The sequence below is a fragment of the Vulpes lagopus genome, chromosome 24 (genome assembly GCF_018345385.1).
Source record: "Vulpes lagopus strain Blue_001 chromosome 24, ASM1834538v1, whole genome shotgun sequence".
NCBI lineage: Eukaryota > Metazoa > Chordata > Mammalia > Carnivora > Canidae > Vulpes > Vulpes lagopus.
The window spans coordinates 22978398-23003225 of record NC_054847.1 but is presented as its reverse complement, the minus strand read 5'-3'; the positions used below and the strand labels follow the sequence as shown (position 1 = coordinate 23003225).

General features: G+C 33.8%; 1 protein-coding gene across 1 annotated transcript in view; it reads left to right on the top strand.

Annotated features, from left to right (window-relative positions):
* Positions 1-24828, top strand: part of LRP1B (LDL receptor related protein 1B) — a 1815754-nt gene that overhangs the window by 1210800 nt on the left and 580126 nt on the right. Inside the window, exons 24-27 of the mRNA XM_041739937.1 lie at positions 4622-4819; positions 6360-6564; positions 15709-15873; positions 16213-16457. Of these exons, the coding sequence (XP_041595871.1) occupies positions 4622-4819; positions 6360-6564; positions 15709-15873; positions 16213-16457 (813 nt within the window). The remainder of the gene's footprint in view (positions 1-4621; positions 4820-6359; positions 6565-15708; positions 15874-16212; positions 16458-24828) is intronic.

The window sequence follows — 24828 nt, the reverse complement described above, 5'->3', positions numbered from 1 at the left end:
TTACCTATTTTCAAATTTATTATTAAAAATATATATCACTCTTATTTTTTTAATTTTCTATTGAATATAAATAATAATATCTATAATAATTACTTTCCTATTTTAATTTTTCCTATTACTCATTTCTACATATATTTATGTGCATGCATATGTATATGTATTGGTCCTTCCACATGCTTATCTGTATTTTATCATCCTTCAAACAAACGGTTTCCATTTTTTTATGATCTTTTTCTCTATTTTATCAATTCCTGTAATTTATGTTATTCTTCCCAATTTATTAGAGCTATTTTTTCTGGATTCTTGAATTTATTTATTATTTTATTAATTTTTAAAAGATGAATTCTCCATTTTATTCAACTACCACAAATACACAGAGAAGAAAAAGAACATTAAATTATCTGTATAGTTTATTTTTTCCTTGTATAGATGGAAAAGTTTTCAGAGCTAATGAGCAAGTATAGTTATACAGATTAATGGGATTGAGGTAAAAATCATGATTTTTAGGTAACAATTAAAAGTTGTACATTTCTTTATTCTCTACAAATTTCCACACTAATTACCATATTTCCTTTTTTTAAAAAACAGATGAATTGAGATATAATATATATGCCATAAAATTCATTCTTTTAAAGTACAGAATTCAGTGGTTGGTAGTATATTCACAGAGTAGTGCAACCATGACAACTATCTAATTTTAGAACATTTTAATTCTCCCCCCAAACAAACTCCATACATATTTAAAATTCACTCCCCATCAAACCCTACTTCATCGCTGGCAATCTCTAACCTAGTTTCTGTCTCTGTAAATTTGCCTAGTCTGGGCAATTCATAACAATGGAATAATGCAGTACATGGTCTTTTGTGACTAATTTCCTTCATGTGGCATGATGTTTTCAAGGTTCATCCATTCATGTTTTACCATTTATCAGTACTTAATTTATTTTTATTGCTGAAAAATATATTTATTGTATTATATCATTTTGTTTATCCATTCATCAGTTGATGAGCATTTGGATTTTTATTCTTTGTATGAATAATGATATGAATATTCACATAAAAGCTTTGTGTGGACATACTTTTCATTTCCCCTGTGTGTACAACTAAGAATGGAATTCCTGGATCGTATGATAAGTCAATGTCTAACATTTTGAGGAACTGCCAAAGTGTTTTCCAAAGTGGCTGTGTCATTTTAAAAATCCAGCCAGCAATGCTTGAGGGCTCCAATTTCCACACAATCTTGCCATCATCTGATATTGTCCATTTTTCTTGTTATAGTTATTCTAGGGGATGTGAAGTGTGATGTTGTGCTTGATTTGTGTTTCCCTGATAATCAATGATATTGAGCATCTTCTTGTCCACTTATTTGGTCATTTTTGTAGGCTCTTGGGTCAAATGACTATTCACAGTCTTTGCCTAATATAGAGTCACTAAGTACTCTTCCAATAGTTGTGTAATTTTAGCTCTTATATTTAGGTCTAGGAAACATTTTGAGTTAGTTTTTATATATGGTGTGAGGTTTCAGCCTCATTCTATAGAATACAGAAATCCAGTTCCCCCAGCACATTTTCTTGAAAAGGCCATCTTTCCCGCATTGAACAGTTCTCTGGAGCTTGGGCTTTTGGGGGAGCTCCAAATCCATATGTCCCCTCTGGGAACTTGTGGATCATTTGGTTTTAAATCAATTATTAAGCTAAGGACAGAGGAATGGGTTTGGTACATGTTAAAACACCATATAATACTGATATTCAGCAGTTTTTCTTGAATTTCAAGAGTTCAGAAAAAGGTGATTTTGACCATTTTGTCAGTGTTTTCATTGTTTTATGAAAGAGATGGTTTTGGATCCTCATTTCACCATCCAGGAACTGATTCTCTATTTCATTAGTTTTAATTGTTCATTCTTCTTAATCTATACATTTGTTGCCATAATATCTCTCTTTATTTCTGAATTCCTTATTGAGGTCTTATTGGTCAAGAAATTGTTTAGCAGTTATTTCTAGTACTAAAGTATATCTGAAGCTTAGCAGTCTTTATAATTGATTTTTATTTAATTCCATTGTGCTCAGATCAGGTGTCCAAGGCAAGAGTAGAATTCAGGTCTTCTCTTATAGAATTTCTTTCTACATTCAGTTGCAACAAACAAGTTAGTAATTTTTGGTTTAGGAGAGAGCACTTTCTCACATAGTGCATGTAAGTAAGAGCAGTAAATGATCTCTTAAATATTGCTGTAGTAGAAATGTGAGTTCTCCTTAAGGAGAAAAAAACACACACACATAACATGTTTTACAATATTTGTCATACTGAATTACCTTGCTCAGCATATATGTCATGCCCAAACAATTTTTGTTTTATTTATTAATGTTTCTAAGAAGCAGGAAATTATAATTCCTTCTATTGTTAGTTTGAATTTTTATTCTTAAAAATTGTTAATATTAGTGGAAAAATATGTTAGTGCTAAAAAATTGTATCAACAGAAAATAAAGTGAAAGCTTTCTTCCCACTTCTGAATCCCATACACCAGTTTCCATAGCAGGTAACAACATTTCCTCAGTAAGCCTTCAAGAAGTATCATATTCTTTACCTTCATATAGGTCTAGAAAAATATTTATAATATTAATGACAGCATAGATTGTGCATTATTTATATTTTGCTATGGGTAGTTGGTCTTTTAAAAATGATACCAAAGAGGGAAACCTTGGTGGCTCAGCAGCTGAGCATCTGCCTTTGGCTCAGGGTGTGATCCTGGGTTCGAGGATGGAGTCCTGCATCAGGCCCCCTGCAAGGAGCCTGCTTCTCCCTGTCTATGTCTGCCTCTCTTTGTGTCTCTCATGTAAATAAATAAAAACTTAAAAAGAAAAAAATCCATTACTTTTTGATTCCCTCATAGTTACCTCCACATGTGTATTCACTTTGATGACTTTGAGCTTATAAAACAAATATGGGGAAAAAAATGGCCAGTGATTTCCCTACACCAGTGGCAGGCAGCCTAGGTTAGCACCATTCTATATCTAAGACCTGGGATGTATTATGTCTTCCCCGGTGTGTGGTATTAGGGCTATTATAATGAGCAAGCCAAACAAGATCCCTGTTTTAATAAAACATATAAACCAGTGAGGAAGACAGATGACAAATAGATAGTGATTTTAAAGTTTACTTCAGGGCGTCTGGGTGGCTCAGTGGTTGGGTCTGCCTTTGGCTCAGGTCGTGATCTGGGAGTCCCGAAATCAAGTCCCACATCAGGCTTCCAGCGAGGAGCCGCCTCTCCCTCTACCTATGTCTCTGCCTCTCTCTCTTTGCCTCTCATGAGTAAATAAATAAAATCTTAAAAAAAAAAAAAAAAGTTTACTTTAAAGAGAATAAATAGGTTATGGAGATATAAAATAATAAAAATGGACTTTATTAGGAAATTGATCAGAAAGGAACTCTCTGAGGAATGGAGATTAATAAAAACAGTAAACCTGGTTGCAATTGGCAAAAAACTATTTCAAACTAAGTTGGAGTTAAGTGCATTGGCTTGCATATCCAAAGTATGGGAAATGTATAGGGAATATGAAGAAAGGAACTAGACTTATGGATAATTTCAACAGTAGACTTGAACATCCTTAGCCTACGGACTTGAACATCTCCAGGTCATTGTTCCTTCCTTTTTTGTGTGTGTGTGTGCGTATTTTTCTCTTCAACAACAATATCACAAGTATACTTTTACAAACTGCAAGGGCATAGACACTGGCATTACTAGGCTTAGAGATCTCTGGCCTTATAAGAAAATTGCAATATTCTCTGGAAGTTTGTAGACCCATTCGACTGATTTAGATTTTTCGTCCTCCCCTTGAGTTAATCAGCAGGGAAAGAGATGATTATAGCAGCTCACATTCAGAGGATGTGTCTAGAATTGAAATAGGAAAACAAATCTCTCTAAAGGAAAGCCGAAAGGAATGGTACTAACATAGAAGAGAGAGGAAATCTTTGTAAGCCTGGATTCCCCTTTCTCAAATGTATATTCATCAAGCAAAATTAGTGTCTAACTCATCTTAGTATGTCCAACAGTATTTGGTACAGGATTTGACACATTACCAAAATGATGATGTATTTTTTGTAAATTTCAGACTGAGGAGAAAGCCATCATCTACCATCTTCTGGGGAGTACACTTAAACTATAAGTCTGTAATTTCTTCACAGAAATCCTCTTTTATTGGGTCTGTTTCCTTTGTGGATCTGTAGGAATGTGATGGGTTAAGGGTAGCAAAATTAGTTTTAGTCAACTCTTAGCAATTCTTGTGTTAATGTTTCTGAGGTTTGGATTGTCAGCTGAGGCTCCATTAAAATAGGAAAATCCCTATTTTGTCTTGAAATTTCAATAATTCTTGTATTCTTTAATCAGAATCAGGTGTAGAAAAATCCAAGGAGGGAAAAAGTATACTTATTTTAATGAATACATATCAACCTAAAATTTTCAAGTTTCCTCTAAATGTTGGGTTAAAAGAAATTGCTCCTGTAATAGTAGAGAGTTATATAGTAAATTATGCTGGTAAACAATTGGATGTAACCTCAAGTGTTTTATTCTACTTATGAAAGCATATAAATATTTTTATAAGCCTATTAAAAATAAATTTACTTTCAGATCCTTTTGAAGCATTCATCATCTTTTCTATTCGTCATGAGATCAGAAGGATTGATCTTCATAAGAGAGACTATAGTCTACTTGTTCCTGGGCTGAGAAACACGATAGCACTTGATTTTCACTTCAATCAGAGTTTACTTTATTGGACAGATGTTGTAGAAGACAGAATATACCGGGGCAAGCTTTCTGAAAGTGGAGGTAATTTTTAACTGAAAATTCCAGAAAAATATGATGCAATCAAATGGGATTTAGATTAATCTTGCACTTTCATTCTTTATCTGCTCCCTCATATATGTAAAACCAGGAATGTCAAGTATATGTGTGAAGGTATGTTGAGGGAAGGAAATGAATGGTGAAAGCCCACCATGCATACCATTTTCTTTTTTTTTTTAATTTTTTATTTTTTTATGCATACCATTTTCAAATTGTGAGCTTTTCTGTGGATATTTGGTGGAGAAAAATATTTATAACTACCACCTTCCACATACTAGTAGACATATGTTTGTGAGCTAAATGTTTTATTTTTTACCGTCTTGCAGAAAAATTTAAACAAGTAATGAATCGTTACAAAGACCACTAAAAAGACCACTAAATGTTTTTATCATAATTTGACTTACCTCTTTTGTTTAATCTAGGCTTTTTTTTTTCTTTTTGAGTATCAAGGCTCTGAGATAAATATATGTAATAATCTTTTTGAAAATGTTGGATCTGTGTGGTATTTCAAAGCCAGGTGTTTCTATCAAAATTTGAATTTCTCCTTAAGTCACCTTTGCAATTTTGGAAAAATGGTAATAAACACAATATAATTATCATATGTGAATTTGTGTCCTATGGAATATTGCAAGAGACTGAATTCAAGCGATGGATTTAGATCCTTGGGCTTAGACGGTTCAGTGTTGAAAAACAAAAAAATGTTAAAATGTTTGTTAACATTTGTTAACAATGTTTACAGTGTTTTTGTTAAAACACTGCCAATACCATAAACTATGAAGAGTTAACCTATTAGAAAAAAAAAATCAAATAACTTTTAATTACAAAAGAAATTAAGAAGGATAAATAAGAGCATTGCTTATTTTTATTTAGACCACACTAATACCTTCCTCTCTTAGTTGTAATCATGTTATATCCTATAAGTCTTTGGTCCAAGGAGGGGTGGGGAGTATGACTTGGGGCTTATCTTTAAGGGTCAGTGCAGTAAAGCTATCTTATCTATCATGCTTCAGAAAAGGGTGGCTGCTGACTAGCTCTAATGCATGTTGCCCCAGGTGGACTTTTCTCTTTATTCTACCCATGAAGATCAATGTTGACACTAAATTGCACTAATTTTAACCAGCACATCATTATTATTCCCAAAATCCTATGTCCTATTTCAAAAGCAAGAAACAAGAAATAACTTTCTGAAATCTAAATATTGTTAGCCTCAGAGTTATTTAAAAATTCTGTTTCCCTGTCACTGAAAGGGCTTAAGAAATTAAAATTTTCTGGTACGAAAGCTCAGTAATTCTAAATTTGGAGTCTTCTTAGTTTCCCTTGTGCCAAGTAATACATCTTGCAAAATCAGTATAATGCTTAAAAACTTTGCACTACTCTTAAATTGACATTTTTGGGTTTTGAGGTGTTTTTATTGTTGTTGTTGTTGTCATTTGTTTGTTTTTGCCTAACAGGTTCCTTGAATGGGTAAAAGTATTAGTTTCCTTTTTTTCTTTCTTTCTTTTTTTTTTTTTTTTTGTTCTCATAGGAGTCAGTGCAATAGAAGTCGTTGTGGAGCATGGCCTGGCTACTCCCGAAGGATTGACAGTCGACTGGATAGCAGGCAACATATACTGGATAGATAGCAATCTGGACCAAATCGAAGTGGCCAAACTAGACGGTTCCTTAAGAACTACACTCATAGCTGGAGCCATGGAACATCCCAGGGCCATCGCTTTGGACCCAAGATATGGGTAAAAAAGTTTGCCTTTTACAAATTCACTTTGGCATAAAAAAAAAAATCTTTTAAATTAATATTGAATTCAATTATCTCATAAATTATGAGTCGGATTGCTTACCTTGTGCATTGCATACATGTGTGTATATGTATAATTATATGTATGTCTGTGTGTATGTATAATTATATATATGTATATATATATATATATATCAACCAGTTTAAGTTTATTAGCATAAATTTGGTTGTAAGATTGCTTACATAGGTCCTTTTTAGAGGCTAGAAATATCTTTTTTCCAAATATGGGCATTAGGCCCTATTGGAAGCGATTGCAACTCAATTTTGAAGCAGTAATTTAATGAATTTCTCTTTGACCTGCCAAAGAGATGCTATAATTGTTTCTAATAGTTGCAAACCACAGGGCCAGCCTCTGGTCCAAACAGTCACAGATGTTAACCGCACCACCTCTTATGTATTTTGTAAGTATTTGGAGTCAGTTTCAAAGAAAATTAGTATAAGCTTGAAGGACTCCAGTGAGGGGACACTGACTGTTGGAAAGACAAGGCACATGATTCTTGAGAACAGGGTCAAATGTTGAGTAACTCAAGTTATTGTGTGCAGTGTTCTTTGTGTGTTCCTCTGGGAAGGAGCAGAAGAGAGACGCTGGTTTTAGAGCCAGAAAACAAGGGTTCCAGTTCCTATTTTGTCATTTATTCCCTGGGGAATCTACTCAACTCTATTCCCTTAAATTTCAGTTTTTTCCTCCATAAATCATGGATAATATCTTTATTATTTTATTGTTTTTGAGGAGATCATAAATATGTAGAAGATAATATGTAACTGAAAATACTTTGTTATTACTGGGAATTATTTATTTCCTTGGTAATTATTTTGTCAATCCAAAACCATTGTCAAGGCTAAAGGTTAGTAGATCAAGAGTTTTTTGGTTTTTGTTTTTTTAGTTTATTTTTATTTTTATTCTTATTTATTAATTTTTCTGTCTCTGTACCTGTAAGTAAGACAAAGTCAAGGACACACCAATGAGGAAGGGGAGTCAGCAAGGATGGAGTTTAATGAAGAGAGAAAAGGGAGCCTGTGTTTAAGTCAGCTTCCTGACCACATTTTCTGGCATGTGCTCTGGTGTATGCTTGAGCTCAGAAATCAATAGATTGGGAAGTTTCTTTGTTCTTCCTTTCCTCAGTTCACACTCAGAAAGTAAAGGTCCAAAGCAACTTGCCTAGAGCAAGGTTCCAAACTGGCAACTCTCATTAATATGCTTGCTTTACCTCTATGGTGTTTTACATTTATTTGAATCACTGGCCTGAGCTTAAAATACTGAGACGTTTTGTATACAGTCCTGGATTTCTGCCTTCTTTTGAAGAAACAGAGAGACCTGGCAGCAAAGAGCAAAGCAGTAGCTATATCTTTTACCTAAGGATGTGTTCTCTCATTTATACAGTTTACACTTAACCCATTTCATTTATTAATTCCTATAATACCAGTACACTGGGAAGAGATATGTTTAATGAGAAATTCCTTTGTTAAAACAGACTATTCCTGGGGTTCCTGGGTGGCTCAGTTGGTTGAGCATCTGTTTCAGCTCAGGTCATGATCCCAGGGTCCTGGTGATAAGGGAGAGCTTGGTTCTTGTCTCATGGAGTCAAAGAATGAATCTCACAGGCAACAGAGAGTGAGCAAAGTGATGTAAGTTTATTAAGCAAAGATACAGAGAAAGCTCTCAGACGGGGAGGGGCCCCGACAGGGTTGCCACAGGGCTTGTAGGGTTGGTCTTTTTGGGGGTGGGAGGGGGGGTCTTTTGTTGAGAACCTAGTCAGGGAGCCCATGGCCTTGAGATGCTTGTGCAGTCTTGGTTTGAGCGGAGACTATTGGTAACAACTTCATGACTTATTTCTTTGTGGTCTGGGGAGTTTCTGTGATTACTTACTAGCTATTAAAGGGGGATTCTCCCTAACATTTTGGAACTAGGGAGCCAGGTTTATTTTTTCTGTTTTTACTGTCTTATCTTTGTTTTTGGGGGGATGGATAGGAGCCTGATTCTGGGGTCTATCAGTGTCCTTGGGGTTCATGGGAGCCCACAGATTTCTGGGAGCCTGGCTTTGGGTCTTTCCCTATCTCTCTCTGCCTAGGCCCATCTGCCCTTAACTACTTCCTACATCGCTGGGAGCCAGCCTTTCATCCAGCCCTGAGTTCTGCAATGGGCTCCTTGCTCAGTGGGGAGCCTGCTTCTCCCTCTCCCTCTGCCTACCATTCCTCCTGCTTGCACTCTCTCTGTCAAATAAAATATTAAAAAAATAATAATAATAAGAGACCACTCCTGAGATTACAAGTAAATTACTGATCCTGACTCTTTGCTTCCCATAAAGGTTCATCATCAACTCAGTTTTACACTAACAACTACCAGTGTGAAATTTTTCACCTATAAGAACTATCTAAGTTGTACCAGCACCTGATATACAGGAGAAATGTTCTGTATAAGGAAAAGTGATATTTTGGAGAACGTTGTGGTTTTAGCATGTACACCAACATGGTAGAAAAAGTGAGGGCTCTGAAAATTTATAGATGGCACACAGTGAGAAAAACAAAAGGAACAAAACAGTCATATGAAAGTTTTGAAAATAGTTTGACCAAACAAAGCAGTAGATCTGGGAATTGCAACTTTATTTTCTATGGCTTTGAACTGACAATGCTTAGGATAAAATCATCTCAGTTTGTAGAATATCCAACCTGAGAGTAGAAAAAAAATAGAAACAGCACACCACCCACAAATACTATTTGAGTGAAAATATCAGACACTATTCCAGTGATATAAGATCTTTAGAAGTTATATATCCTCTAAGAGTTAAAAGTACAAAAAGCTATGCTCTGAGTAGAAAAAAACCTCATAATGCTTTTAGGAAAGTTGATGCCTTCCATTACTAATTGCTACCATGAAATTGTAAAAATGATTCATATAATTGCAGTCATAATAAGTTTTGTCTTGAAAAATGGGTAAAGAAATATACTTATAAAATCGCTGTTGGCATACATAATCAAAATTCAAATGGCAGTACTAATTCATTCAACTCTAGGAAGAAACTGAAAGGTTGACAAGTTTGGGGGTCGATGTATGATGGACTTTCTATTGTTAAAAATTATCATACAGCGGATTGATACAATTAAGATATGAAGTTCATATAAACACTTGTAAAGACTAGCTGTAGCAATTAGATTTAAAAATGCAGTGCAAATATGAAAATATTTTTCAGGTTTGTTTGGGACATTTTATTAAAAAGTCCATAATTATCTTTAAACATTGGACCTTTCATAAAGTAGGCTGAGAGCATAGTAAAAATACATGCGAGCATGAAAACACACACATACACACACTGAACTGCAAAGCTAAGCACAAGAAAAGCAACACTGAAAAAATAATTTAATTTGATTTAAACTCAGCTTACTGCCTTAGTGCTATCTATTCAAATAGAAACATAAAATTTCTATTTCTCAAATAATTCATGAAATACATAAAGAAGCTGTGAATCAAAATTGATAGGAGCTATAAAGACACATTATTTTGAAAATTTTTACTTTAGGATAAATCTGGACAATTTTTTTTTAGAATTATGGTTTCTGTAAATACTATTATGTTTCCTACTGCATAATAAGCTCTCTAATGGCACACAAAGTTGTTTCCACATTTATGAAATCCTTCACTGCTCTTGGTATATATAATTGTCCCAAATAAATGTTTTTTTTAGATAAAAAAAAAATGCATGCATATGCATAGACTTTGTAACTTACAACTTTTGTAACTTACTTTTTGTAACTTACAAAAACAAGGATACACCTGAAAGAATGAAGTATAGAGTAAAAGACAGCTAATGGGTAATATTAGAAGCTTTGTTTACAGTAACAAATGAATACACAAGTTTGTAACTAGCCAAGTTGCTCCCTAAGCACAGCTAAGAAGAAACAACAACAACGAAAAAAAAATGAGCCATAATATCAGGCCAATAAAACATGTTTACATGGTTTGAGTTTCCTTCAGCTACAAAGGCTCTTTGTGACCTTTTTTACAGATGCCAACAAACAAATGTTTTTAATCAACTAGTTTGCTTCCTGGGCATAAAATCCACAGGCCTTCATTTTACATTATAAGCCATATTTGCCATCATGACACATCTGTTTAGTATTCTGGGTTTTGACCCAATATCCCAAGTGACAAGTTATTCCAAGATGGCAAATGAGAGTCTTAGGGAGGAACCATTTCTCTCTCATTCCATTTTAAGGGAATGCAGTTATTGTTAAGGTGACCTGAAAGAGTACATGAATCTCCTCTAAACCTCAAGCTTAGTATTAGGGAGTAAGAAGAACCAGGGAGTTCAGAATCTACAAGGGCACTCACTTCAGTTCTTGAATTTTCATTGCCTTTGTACTTGTGGGGCTTCGTGGTGCCTTGCTGGTGTTTAGATTTCATTTGTCATAATAATGACTCTGCTATAGCAATTGCAATTTGTGAAAGCAGATATGGTAATTGTGAAGATTAGTGAAACATCTAAATAAAATTTTAATTTTATCTGGGAATGTTCCTAAATGAAACTAATAAAGACATTGTTGCTTTTAGAAGACCTAAAGATTATAGATAAGTATCCCCTTTTTTTTTGCTAAGATCATTTATTTTCACCTTCTGCAGCTTGACCTGATAGATGATAATGGCCCTTTCATGCCTGTAATGATACAAGTTGTTCATGGTCCATTGACCCAATTTAATCCTGATACAGACGAACCCATGAATGCAGGAACTGTAGAATCAGTAGACTGTAGTCTCTTTTTTTAAAAGCAATTGTGGCTGAATATTTCCATACTTCCTGTAAGAAGAGATAGTCAGTCTTTGTATATTTCAAGAAATAATGCAATCATTGAAATGCTAATACATTTTAACCATAAAAAGAAAGTAATAAGAGGAAAATGATTCTTTTAAAATACCACATTATAAAGTATACAAAAGAGTGCCTAGAATTTTATGAAACAATGATCCTTGAAATCAACTTTTTAAATTGATTGTAAACTGACTTACAGTGAAGTTAAGAAAGAACATTTTAGGGGAACTAATTCTAGAGCATGTTATTTTATACAAAGTATTGGAACTTTCCCCATTTGAATTGATGAAAGATTAGGACCATTATGAGCACTATAGAAGAAACAGCTTAATGCTGCTCTGTAGTGAAGAAATGAAGGAATCACCTATTTTAGAATTACTCAAATTATCCCAATGTATACTGTTATGGTCCACTGGAAACATACTTGAGAATCTACAGAGCCTATTTCTGGTAAACCTCCACAAACCTATGCAGAATTGTAGAGTTACTGATATGTGTGTTGGAATTTCCAAAACTACGTAAGACAGAAATAGAAAGTTACAAGGGAGACACCAGTTCTCCATTTGTTACTCAGGCAAAGGACAATGCTCAGAAGTTTTTAGGTCATCAATTCAGAGCCTTGCCTAGTTCTGGTGGTGGCTTATCCACAGATACTCAGACTAGCTATGATTCTCAAATTCACTGTTTGTTTTCAGTGATTATTTTTCCTAATCTTTTTCAGACTTTCAAATCTCTCTCCTCTACCTTGTCTGTAAAATACCACCATAAGTTTGATTGATGCTATGTTAGCCTTGTTTCTATTTTAAATCTTATTTTTTTAATCCTAAGTATAAAGGGAAGCTGACAACAACCTGCTGTCAGTGAAAAGATGTGTGCATCCAAAATTAGATTTGTAGTGAGACTCATAATTCATTTCATTCATTGTTTTAAAGACAGCTACTTAACTGAATAGCCTACCAGCTTTATACTAATTAATCTTTGTTCCATTTGCCCTTCATGGCATCATATTGTATATTAAGTAACTTATAAGCAATATATGTATGTTTACATACATGTTGGTATTTCCAGATAATTAGTTTTTTCTTGCATAAAACAATCTAATCTTTAAAAATTAGTCTTTTCAGAAAGAAAGATATCTATCCATGAAATTTTATAAATATCCTCTGGCATTTTTGGTATTCTGAAAAATTTGCCTATTATACTAATTTTGAGTTATTAGACTTTTAAACTTTTATAATAGAAATTTCTAAATATACAAAATAAGATGAATTATATAATAAACTTCCTCACATCCATTACCTAGCTTCAACAAATATCAGTACATTGTCTCTGATATATTATTTAGTTTTATCCTTTCTCAGGGGTTTACTTAATTTTTTCAAATATTGGTGATTAAACAATGAATCATTTGGATCTCATTTTTATGGATATGATCCCACACCAGGGCATGAAACTACTAAAGCTGCCCGTAAAACTAAAACTTTAAATAAATAAATAAATAAACTCATTTTTTGGGAGTCATTCTTTGAGATAAACTCAATCCTATGACCTACTCCTTTGAATCCTTTTCTCATGGCTTTGATTTATGTTTACTTTATAAAACGAATCTGCTTCCACATATATGCTGGTGTGACATTTAAACTTGATCATTCTCTGTCTCTCTTTCTCCATTACTTTTACAATTTTGAAATATTTTGAAATTTTGCATTTAAAAAATAATTTCTATGATTATGTGTTTGCGGCATGCTTATGCAAACACGAATCTTTTGTGTGTGCTAGCTATCCTTTGTGCTAAATTGTTTATGTCTATTACTTCATCAAATGCTCCTAATGAGAATGTACAGTTACAGTTTTTATCTAGGGATGAGAAAATGGAATCTAAAATTAAATATGCTGGAGTAAATGACAGATACCAGCCTTGATCCCACGTAGTCTGACATAGAAACATATATTGTCATAATCATTTAATAACATTTTGTGGATGGCCAGTGCTTCAGAGTTGTCTATAAGCTGCTGCTTTTATCAAGAATATCTACATCTTCCTTCTCTGTTCACCATAGGTTTTTTAACACATGTACTCACTAAATTTACTATTTATTATATTAAATTGTCTTTTATTCATTTCATATTTCAAATTTCTCTGTCCTAAAACAGACTATATCCTTCTCAAACATTCAACTCATGATGAATAGTTTACATCACTCCATATTTCCTATATAAACATAATATTCAAAAAAAAGAAGATAGGTTGAATTGTATTTTGAATTTTGTTCCAGAAGATTATTTCATTTTCCAAGGTAATCTACCAAATTCATATACTTAAGGATCATTCAAAATATAGAAAAATTAAAAAATAGCAAAATTATTTATAATTATAATGAAGAACAAAGGAACTTTATCATTTCTCACCAAAATATTATCAGAACTGATTAGAGGAAAATTTGCTGGACTGTCACTATCTCTCCTGTTCTATGAATACTCCCTTCCCAAATCACCATGCTACTCATTGGATTCTACTACGAAAGTAGAGAAGGCAACTACCATTGTTTGGTTAGCATCCAGGCTCCTACTCCTCTACCAGATGTCTTTCCTTTGTTATTTTATTTGGCAACATGACATTGAAGAGTTAGATATTAAAAACGGTCAGAACATTAAAATAAACACACACACACACACACACACATCAGAACAGAAGTTAGACTACCCAATTTTCCTTCTCTCTCAGCCACTTATTATCTGTGTGACCCAAGTAATTTCATTTCTTTAAGCTTGTTCTCTCATCTCTAAAACATAGATAACTTTAGCCATAGCTCCATGATTGTTTAAATGAGATAAACTATAAGGCACTGAACATAGTTTTTAACATATAGTAAGTACTTAAAAAATATAGCCAGTTGTAATGATTGTGGAATTACTGTGTAACTCTATTAAGTATACTATAGAAACATGCATCAGCAGTTTAAACCATTGTCAACTGAACATAAAACATCCACTGCCTAAGTTGCCTTAAAAATCAAATGCAGGACATGGGACACTTAATGCCCATTGTGTGGAACTGTTTGTGCATAATGAATTTGTAGAGTCTCAAAAGTATTCGGTTTAAAAAAAAAAGTAATGATCTTTACGCATATGAAAAAATATATTTTAACAATCTCATGTTTGTGTATACCAAAGTATAATGATTTCCTTTGTTTTCCCTCTGTATCCTCTGTTATATGATGTCTTTCATTGCTGTGAATCTAAATATAATCTCCATACTGCTGACATCCCAATTCATGTCTCCACCCCTACCTTCTCTGAACTTCACCCTGACATACCACACAGTTTCCTGATGTCTTGAAATCTTAAGATAAAAAAATAATTCAAGAGTAAACTTTTGATTGTTCTTCAAACCCATCCACATTAAATTTCCAGGTCTTAGAATCTGTCCTCTTCCATTTTCCCCATTCCATGTATGGATTCCCTGCACACCCTCTCCCTTACCCTTATTCCGACTTTGCTGAAACAAGGAACACAGTCACCTATGATTCATTCTTTACCTCATTTCCCTGTATGCAGTCATAAGACAGTCCTGGCAATTCTTCCTCCAAAATATACTTTGAATCCATTCACTTCTCTTCTCTGCCACTACCATATCCCAAACCATTATCATCTTTGTTCCTTTAAAATAACCACCTGATATACTATACTTTCGCCTCACTATCATCCACTTGTACATTATACCATGTTTCCACCTGGCTTAAATGTGCTTCTTATTCCCTTAGAATAAAGTCCCAAATAAGTACTTTAGCCTGCAAAACCCATTAGGTTGCTCTCTTCAAATCCATCTTCTTTTTTCCTCCTTATTCACCACATTGGTCTTATCTCTGTTCTTCAAATTACCCACTTTCTTTTCTATTTTAGGGTTTTCATATCTGCTGTTTATTTTGCTTGTCATGCACTTTATACTGTTCTCCTTATCTTTTAGATTCAGTATAAATACAGCTTCCTCAAAGGGTTTTTCTTTTTTTCTGATCACCTTCTCTAAGTAGATCACTTAACTGCTATTCTCTGCCATAATGAAAGTTTTCTTCAGCATATTTTAGAAGCTGCAATTATATATTCATGTGTTTATTTAGTCTGTCTTCTCCACTGGACTCTAAGCCCCAGGTGGGTAGATAATACATCCATTTCCTTTGAGACTGTTCATCTAGCCAGTGTATATATAGCACATAGTATGCACTCAATAAATATTTGTGAACTGAATGGCTGAAACAATAGCATTATTTATTTTTCTTCAGAATTCTTTTCTGGACAGATTGGGATGCCAATTTTCCTCGCATTGAATCTGCCTCCATGAGTGGTGCTGGAAGAAAAACCATCTACAAAGACATGAAAACTGGAGCTTGGCCTAATGGATTAACTGTGGATCACTTTGAGAAAAGGATAGTTTGGACAGATGCCAGGTTTAAAAAAATGATCTTTTTCTTCTGTATTTTCTGTTATCTTCCTCTGATAGCATTTATAAACTGATAGGATGTCTAACATGCATTTATCATGCATACATTAAAATTGGTGGTGATTTTTGATAATTTTCATTATGATGGTGGTGATTTTTTTTTATGATGGTGATTTTTGTTTATTTTGTTATGATGGGCTTTTTGTTTCTTTCTATAAATCATATAGAGATCCATAAAATATTTTTTGTAAAATATTTCCCCTGACCTTTATCTAAGTAATGTGATAATACCAATGGACTATATAAATAAGTTTTGATAAACTGCTGATGTATTTACCTTTCATAGGTCAGATGCAATTTATTCAGCCCTCTATGATGGAACAGCCATGATCGAAATCATTCGGGGTCATGAATACCTTTCCCATCCCTTTGCTGTGTCTTTATATGGGAGTGAGGTCTACTGGACAGACTGGAGGACCAACACATTGTCAAAAGCCAATAAGTGGACAGGACAGAATGTCAGCGTGATTCAGAAAACCAGTGCACAGCCATTTGACCTTCAGATATACCACCCCAGCCGTCAACCCCAGGGTAAGTGCTGGTTGTGAAATAACAACCCAGAAAGTATTTTTCACCTTAATCATATAATATTTGAACTGTAAAATAACTTCTATAAGTTAATAGTTTATATATATTGTATTATGGAAGTGATTCCAACCTTTATTTTAATTAGCTCAGAATATTTTTCCCTTTTCACTTATTCACATAGCAATAAAGAAATATTAGAAAGAGTTTTAAACAAAGTCCCTATATTTTTAGTCAGTAAAGGGTATCAGTAAAGGGTACTGCAGGAAGTTGAGGAAGCTGTTGAGATTTGGAATCTATCACCTAACTATGTTCAGATAATTAGATGAGAACACCAAGGACACATTGACGTTTGCCCTCAAATGGTCCCTGTGAAGTATATTGGGAGGAGAAGGAACAGTGTGTAAGAAAGAATGGAGCATCTGCTTGAGCTTTGCAATTTTAAGACAATTGAGTTCACGTGAGCATGTGTGCCACCTCTCCCCATATATTCCACATTTTGGTTCAATAGTAATCTCCATCCCAACTTTGTGATTTCGTTTCTTCTGCTCAGTCTTTTCCAGATGTTCTTAATTCTAAGTCTTTATTTTTTCCTTTTTCCCCCTATGGGATAGTATGGCCATTTGGTGTAACATCAACTCATCCTTTTATACTTCTTGATGGAGCCTTCCCCCTTTCTAATGTGTATCATAACCTTTGAGAATCTCATTCCAATGCAAATAATGTTTTCTTATCATTAATATATTTTTACTTGAAACATCTGATGCTCAGATGACAACTGTTCCCTAGAGGATACATTTTCTTCTTTTCTCCCTCTCTCAGTGTAGAGTAGATAGATCTTCCACTTCCAGAAATGTGTTAGTGTTTCTGGTCTTATGGACTTCACTTCAAGCCTTATTTTAAATTTGTGCTATATTCTCTTCACCTAGATGTAACTAAAAATTCTCACCTCTGTGGTCCATTGCTATCATTTTTCTTCCTTCAATACGTGACATTCCTTCTCTATCGATACTATTTTTTCTACCAAAATTTCCTCATCTGTAAAATTTTCTGTGCCCTCTCTTTGACAGAATCTGGATCTAGTTCTCTTTCCACTTTCAGTTTCTCAGCTTCAATTTTCTTTCTTTCTTTTTTTTTTTAAGATTTTATTTATTTATTTATTTATTCATGAGAGACACAGAAAGAGGCAGAGGCATAGGCAGAGGGAAAAAACAGGCTCTCTGCAGGGAGCCTGATGTGGGATTGATCCAGGCCCCATGAGCCCACCCTGAGCTGAATTGAAGGCAGATGCTCAACCACTGAGCCACCCAGGCATCCCATAGCTTCAATTTTCTTAAATAGATCCTTCTTTGTCATGCAGGAGTTTCTATACAACATGTACTATGTGAGCAATCATGTTAATCCTTTTCTATCACCCTTAATTTCCTTGCTCCTTTCATCCTACAAACTTGAACAACATAAGGACATTAAGGGGAGAAAATACAGCTTAATCACTTTTGTGCTTAATAGGCATTCAGTAAATATATTGGATTTAATTAAATTGAAATAAAAGGGGAAATCATGATTCTGACCAGCAATGGGCCACTAGTACAATAAGAAAAATATATTATTTTCTAAAAACTTCCTTCAGTATGAGAGAGTATCTAGTCATAAACACTATATGTTGATGACAAGCACAGGATTGATTTTAATTTTTATAAGTGCAAAAATATGTACTTATGTATTTTTGTGCCCCAGAGTGGTATTTTTGGGGAACTTTAATTTTTATGTTTAGAGTAATTTAGATGAATTGGACCATGAAAAATGGCCTGGGTTTATGTATTACAACAGCCCCCTTCCCAAAATAGGATAAATGTATTTTCATTTCCTAACTGTCTGATTTGGCCACATTGACGTAAGCCCTAGCAAATTGACAGAATGGAAATGAAAATGATACTTTCAAGGTCTTTTGACATTTTCGTATATATAGAAAGGATGTAAAGCATTCAATGAAGAATAGACCCTTCCTTCATAGTTTCACTTTCTGTGATCATATTTGGTACAGAAACAAAAAAAAACTCTCCTTCTGAACTATCAGTAGAAGGTCAGTAGTGCCCTAACACTATGTTACAATGCATACGTCATTCACTTCACTTCATCTCATCACATAGACATTTTATCGTCTCATATCATCATAAGCACAAGGGTGAGTATAGTATGATGAGATATTTTGAGACAGAGAGATACCACATTCACATAAATTTTATGATAGTATACTACTAGAGTTATTCTACTTTAGTTATTATTGTTAATCTATTACTGTGCCTAATTAATAAATTAGACTTTAGGATAGATATGTACCATAGGTATGTGTGTATAAGAAAACACATGGTATTATCCATGGTTTCAGGCATCTACTTGGGATGTCTCCTCCCCAGAAAAGGGGAGATTACTGTAATTCATTTGGAGATGGGGAGAGTCTCTTGACATCTTTACTTAACTTGAAAGATGATTTATATGAGACTCCTCCAATTTGCATAAAATAAGGAAGTTTCTACTCGATGGATTGATTTAACATAGAGGATCAGGGCTGATATATTCTGGTCTTTTATATGCTTTTAGAGAATGTCACCTATAGTGAGACCTTGCTATTTCCTAAATGAAATTCAGTCAGTTTCCAATTTTGAGAATGATCAGAGAACATTCCACTTTTCCCCATTATAAGGATCACTGAGCATATAACAATCATTATCCATCCTGTTTATCTGCTTCAGTGAAGTAACACTTCCATTGCTAGGGGAAAAACTTTTTTAAAAAGATGCAGAAATGTATTGACTATTTTATTACCAGGGTAGAATTATAATAAAAGTGATGACAAAGGTACATTGTTAACACCACTAAAATAATAATAGCCCTCTGTTTTCTGGTGAATAGTAATGTGAAGCTCATGAAAAAATAATTAATTTTAAAAATATGTGACATTTAGTGCTGTAAAATGGAAATATATCTTTAAAAAATTAAAGAAATAAAGGTTAGAAATATTCTTTGAAATTATCTGATCCTCCAAGTAGGAAATTAATGAATGTTTTAACACCAGTTATCATACATTCATCTTGTGCATAAATTTCTAGGCTGATTATTGAACACTTAGGCAGAACTTTTAAAAAACGAAAATGTATTTTAGATCCTTTGGTTACTAATGTAATTTTTAAATGAGATTAAGAAGAAACAAGGAGCAATTTCTGTATTTATTTATTTATTTATATTTATTTTTATTTTTTTAATTGTATGAGGTTGCTGAACTTAAGAGATAATGGCATGGCCTTGGGAGCTTGACTGCTTAGGTTCAAACCCAAACCCTATGATTCACTAGTTGTATGATGTTGGGCAAATTACTTAATTTCCTTAGGCCTCAGTTTCTCAAATAAATAAATAACTATTAAAAAAAATAGTTGTTGAAATCAATCGTTTTCCTAACCTCCTTTTGTTGAAATTTAGGTTTCATTACTTTTCTTGAGACCTTTTGAATACCTATTATCTCATATTTAAATAACTCATATTGGGCTTAACATCACATTTTTCTATACGTAGCAATTTGTTTAAAGAAAAATTATAACAAAAATGTGAATCACAACTCTAAAGAAGAGCAATATGATTGATTTTTCTATCAAGAGAATTCAGGTGTAGTCAGATGACTAGACTATTCAAGCTACTCTCAAATGTACACCCATTTTCCTAGGGCCTAGAGCAACAAACATCCTGATGTTTTATATTTATAGTTGTTTCAACAGAGATGTTGAATATCACAGTAATAAATAAAACTATCACTGTTATTATACTATTATGTGCCATTTAGTTGTCACTTTTTTCCCTAATAATTAGAACCATCTAACCAGATAGTTGTTTCCACCTTCTATGAGAAAACTGAAGCTCAGGAAAGTGAAATAGACTGGCTCAGAGTAATAAATTTCATCAAAGTTAACACATGGCCCCAATGATCATAATCAACACCCCAGTCCATGCTTCATTGTTTTCTAAATTAAAAAAGCATTTTTTTTAAAGTAAGTTTCATGCCCACCATGGAACCCAAAGTGGGGCTTGAACTTACAGCTCCCAGATCAAGACCAGAGCTGATCCTCCAGATCCTGAGACCTGAGATAGAGTCCCACGTCAGGCTCCCTGCATGGAGCCTGCTTCTCCCTCTGACAGTGTCTCTGTCTCTGTGTGTGTGTGTGTGTGTGTGTGTGTATGTGTGTGTGTGTATCTCTCATGAATAAATAAATAAAATCTTAAGAAAAAAAATCTGAATCTCTGTAACAACATTCCCTCAATTTTCATGAGAACATACAACTATTCCAAAATAATTGTCTTAATTTTAAGTATAAAATAATAAAGAATAAGGTCTGGAGAGTAAATATTTTTTTAAATATTTTATTTATTTATCATGAGAGAGAGAGAGAGAGAGAAAGAGAGAGGCGCAGTGACACAGGCAGAGGGAGAAGCAGGCTCCATGCAGGGAACCCGATGTGGGACTTGATCCCAGGTCTCCAGGATCAGGCCCTGGGCCGAAGGCAGCACTAAACCGCTGAGCCACCCAGGCTGCCCTCCTTCTCTTTTTTTGTAACCAAATATTATACATATGTGTATGTATATATACCAGGTTTTCTTTATCCATTCATCTATTGATAGACATTTAGATTGTCTCCATGTCTTTGTAAACAGTGCTGCAATGAACATGGGAGTGCATATGACCTCTCCTGTACCAAAAAGCAAAGCAAGAAAGTTTAGAGTAAAATAAGGATACAAAGTAGTGATTTATGTTGACAACTACTGTAGGGACTGAGGACAAAAATTTGAATATAAAATATTGGGAAATTTGGAATAAGAATTTTATATACCATATACTGTACTTTCACACTGGCTAAGATAATCACATTTTATTCCCATATGCTTTTGAAAGATTTATATATACTCATTCTATTCCACTGATTGGATTGATAACTAGACACTTTAACCTAATTTCTCTATATTCTACATCTAGTGTGTATTGGCAATAATAGTACAAAGTTGATACTTATGTCCACCTACTGAATAAACACATGGGAGGATGTTGTTTCGTTAGCATAGAGAGAAGTTGTATAACTAAATATATTTATTGCTTTTATAATAAGCGAGAACACCAAAATCATAATTTCCCTTTAAGGTGGAAATTAATAATAAACATTTATGAGGCAATCTAATTTAAATATATTTTAACAGTAAAACACAGCTATTAATTGAATAAATTTTGAGTGCACTAAAAAAACAACAGCAGCAACAGCAAAGTTTATCATAAACCATTTTTGAGAAAGATGTTAGTTTTGTTTAGATAATGGGATCTGGGCTTATATCATTGAGTATTAAATTAAAATTATATCATCATCCTGACTTTCTGATAATAAGGAAGGTATGCACTTATATTGTGTTTTTATTAGTCATTTACAGGTATTATTCTCAATCTGCACAGAGATTTGCAGGAAATAATTCTCCTTTTGAGAGGCTTTCTCACTTCAAAGCCACATACCAATCTTTACAAAATTCAGATTTCACCTCCTGCATGTTCATACTTAATACTGCTTGAACTCCCTTAGCACTTAGAGCTTGTATGATTATTTAATATTTTCCTAACTCTGTTTTATTTTCCCAACTACATTATAAAATATTTGAGTAAGAGAGTGTCACTTACTTATTTATGTCAACTACATAGCCAAATTATTTATAATAATATTAGTAATTATAATGATATTAGCATTTGACACTTGCTAATTTTCATTGCAATTCTATGAGGAAGGTTTTAGCAACAGTTTTACAGATAAGGAACCTATGGAAGATAAACACTAAGTGATTTAGTCAAGGTCTAACAGCCAGAGCATGTTTGTGCAGTTATCTGACATTAAGGAAAGTGACCTCAGAAGTCTTGCCTTAACCACTACACTCTACAGGCAGAAGTCATGGAGTTCATGTTTGAAATTCTCCTTGGAATTGTTATTTTGTGTTACCGCAGTCAAGTTTTGTGGACATTTACAAGGGACAAACTAATTCTTACCTTCCTGGAGTTTATAGTCTAGAAGTAGAACAAACTAAACTAAAAACGAGGATCAATAAAATAAATGTTACTATGGTTGGATTTTTGAATGTAAAAGTAGAGTATATGTATTTTTAAAAGCAATAGGGTGAGGTCCTAAAATACCTTGGGCTGGTCTAGTTCAACCCATCTTCTGTCACTCACTAGGCTTATCAGGGGAGGCAAATAATTAACTTCTGGAGTCTCATTTCCTCATTTGTAGGCTGAAGCAAGCTAAGGTAAAGAGTGAATAAATGGGAAACAGATTGGGCAGGTATCAGATCATGGTGGGATTTAAATGGTTCTTTCAAGGAATTTTAATTTTTGTCCTCTGGGATATGCAGTTCTAATGATTTCACACTTGAATGTGCATCCAAATTATCTTCAGGGATCCCTGAAACACATCCCACTAAAACACAGATTCCTGGGCTGTACTTGGAAAGCTTTTGATCCAATAGGTCAGGGATATGGCTTGAGATTTTGCATTTTCACAAGTTCCCACAGGATGCTGATATTGCCTAGAGTACCACAGTCCTAGGTGAAGGAGAAAATACGTTTTAAATATGTGGACAAAGGAGTGAAAAGAGCAGATCTAAGTACTTAGAAACTTGACTCCATCTGTGTGAAGGATGGATTGTGGAGAGGGCACTATAGGTAGGAAACTGTTAAGGAGGCTACTTCTATAGATCAGGAGGTAGCTGATGCCAAAATCTGGGAGATGGTCATAAAAGCAGAGAGAATAGTATGAGTGAGATATACTTGGAAGCAAAATCAATAAAAAAATGATAATAGTAATAGAAGTTGTGGAGTGGGAGAGATTGAAAAGGAAAGGAAGAATTTGAGATGGCTTTGTTTTTCTAGTTTCTATAATTGGCTTCATGATCAAAATATGACAAAGCCCATGGGATTTATTTAAGGCAGGAATCAACAAACTTTGTGAAAAGCCCAATAGTAAGCATTTTAGGCTTGGAACTATGGTATCTTACTTTAAGAAAGATAAAGATATAAATGTATTCATTGGATTTGGCGACTTAAGGACAGGCAGCCATTATTTAGAACAATTTCAGTGGATTTGTTTGCCTATGCCCTAGTGATCATAAGTATGCCTGAAGTTAGATATTATTATGAATTTTCAAGTCTTTTTACTAAAAAAATTATTAAACAAAAGAACTATGTTTTTAAATTACACATGTAAGTGCGAAAAAGACCAACTTCATAATAATTAGCTTACACGAATTAATCACAACAATTAATTAATTAATTACAACACTAATGTTGTAATTGGAGGAAGACTCTAGAGTGAGACTGTTTGGATTCACATTTTACTTTTATCCTATCCTGACTACATGACCATTACCTATCCTAGTTTCTTCATCTGTAAAATGGAATAATTGCAAAAGATTAAACACATTAGTTTCTTTTTAAAGCGCTTAGAAGATACCTGAGAAATACAAAGCACCATATAAATGTTGTTAAGTAAAGAATAGATAGAAAGATAGACAGATAGATGGATCAATAGATTGATCGATAGATAGATAGATAGACACACACACAATTTCCTTAGTTGCTTTCTTTTACCCATCAGTATCCCTCCCCACCCTTGTAATAGGAGTTGTTTGTAAACATGGAGAAAGTAACTTTTTTCTTTTATACGCAAATCTTCTCCCATCCAGCAGACTGACTATACTTCTCTGTGTCCTCTCTCAGCTCAAAGGTGTTTTGAAGTTGTGATTTGATACCAAGTGGAGTTCAGTATTTTTCATGAATCCAGAAAGATTCCACCACACTGATGATGTTGCTGCTGTTGTTTTCAGTTTTCTTCTGTATTTCTTTAGCTGCTGTGATTGCAATTGTTCCTGAAATAATTCAAGTATATGATTGTCACTTTAAATATAGAGTGTGGCAAATAATTTTTTTATTAGACTTGCACTAATTACAGATGTTTTCCCTTTCTGAAGAAACTTTCATCTTTCTGAAAAGAACTCAATTCAGTGGGGACCTAATAAATATTTGTCTATATAAATAGTACTGTTTTCTGGGAACCATTTTATTTTACTTTCAAAGACAAGCTACTGACTCAATCATCCCTTTCAATTTTGTTCCTGAAATCCACAGTGACTGGCAAATGTGCAAACTATTTTATATAACATATTAATGACAATATCCCTTGGCAAAATCAAAACCCAGAGACAAAATGAATGAGACATGAAGAATTTATTCCCAGTTACAACAAGAATTAGATTAATTAGATTAAAAAAATTATACTCGAAGGCAGTATCCATCCCACATCCCTGC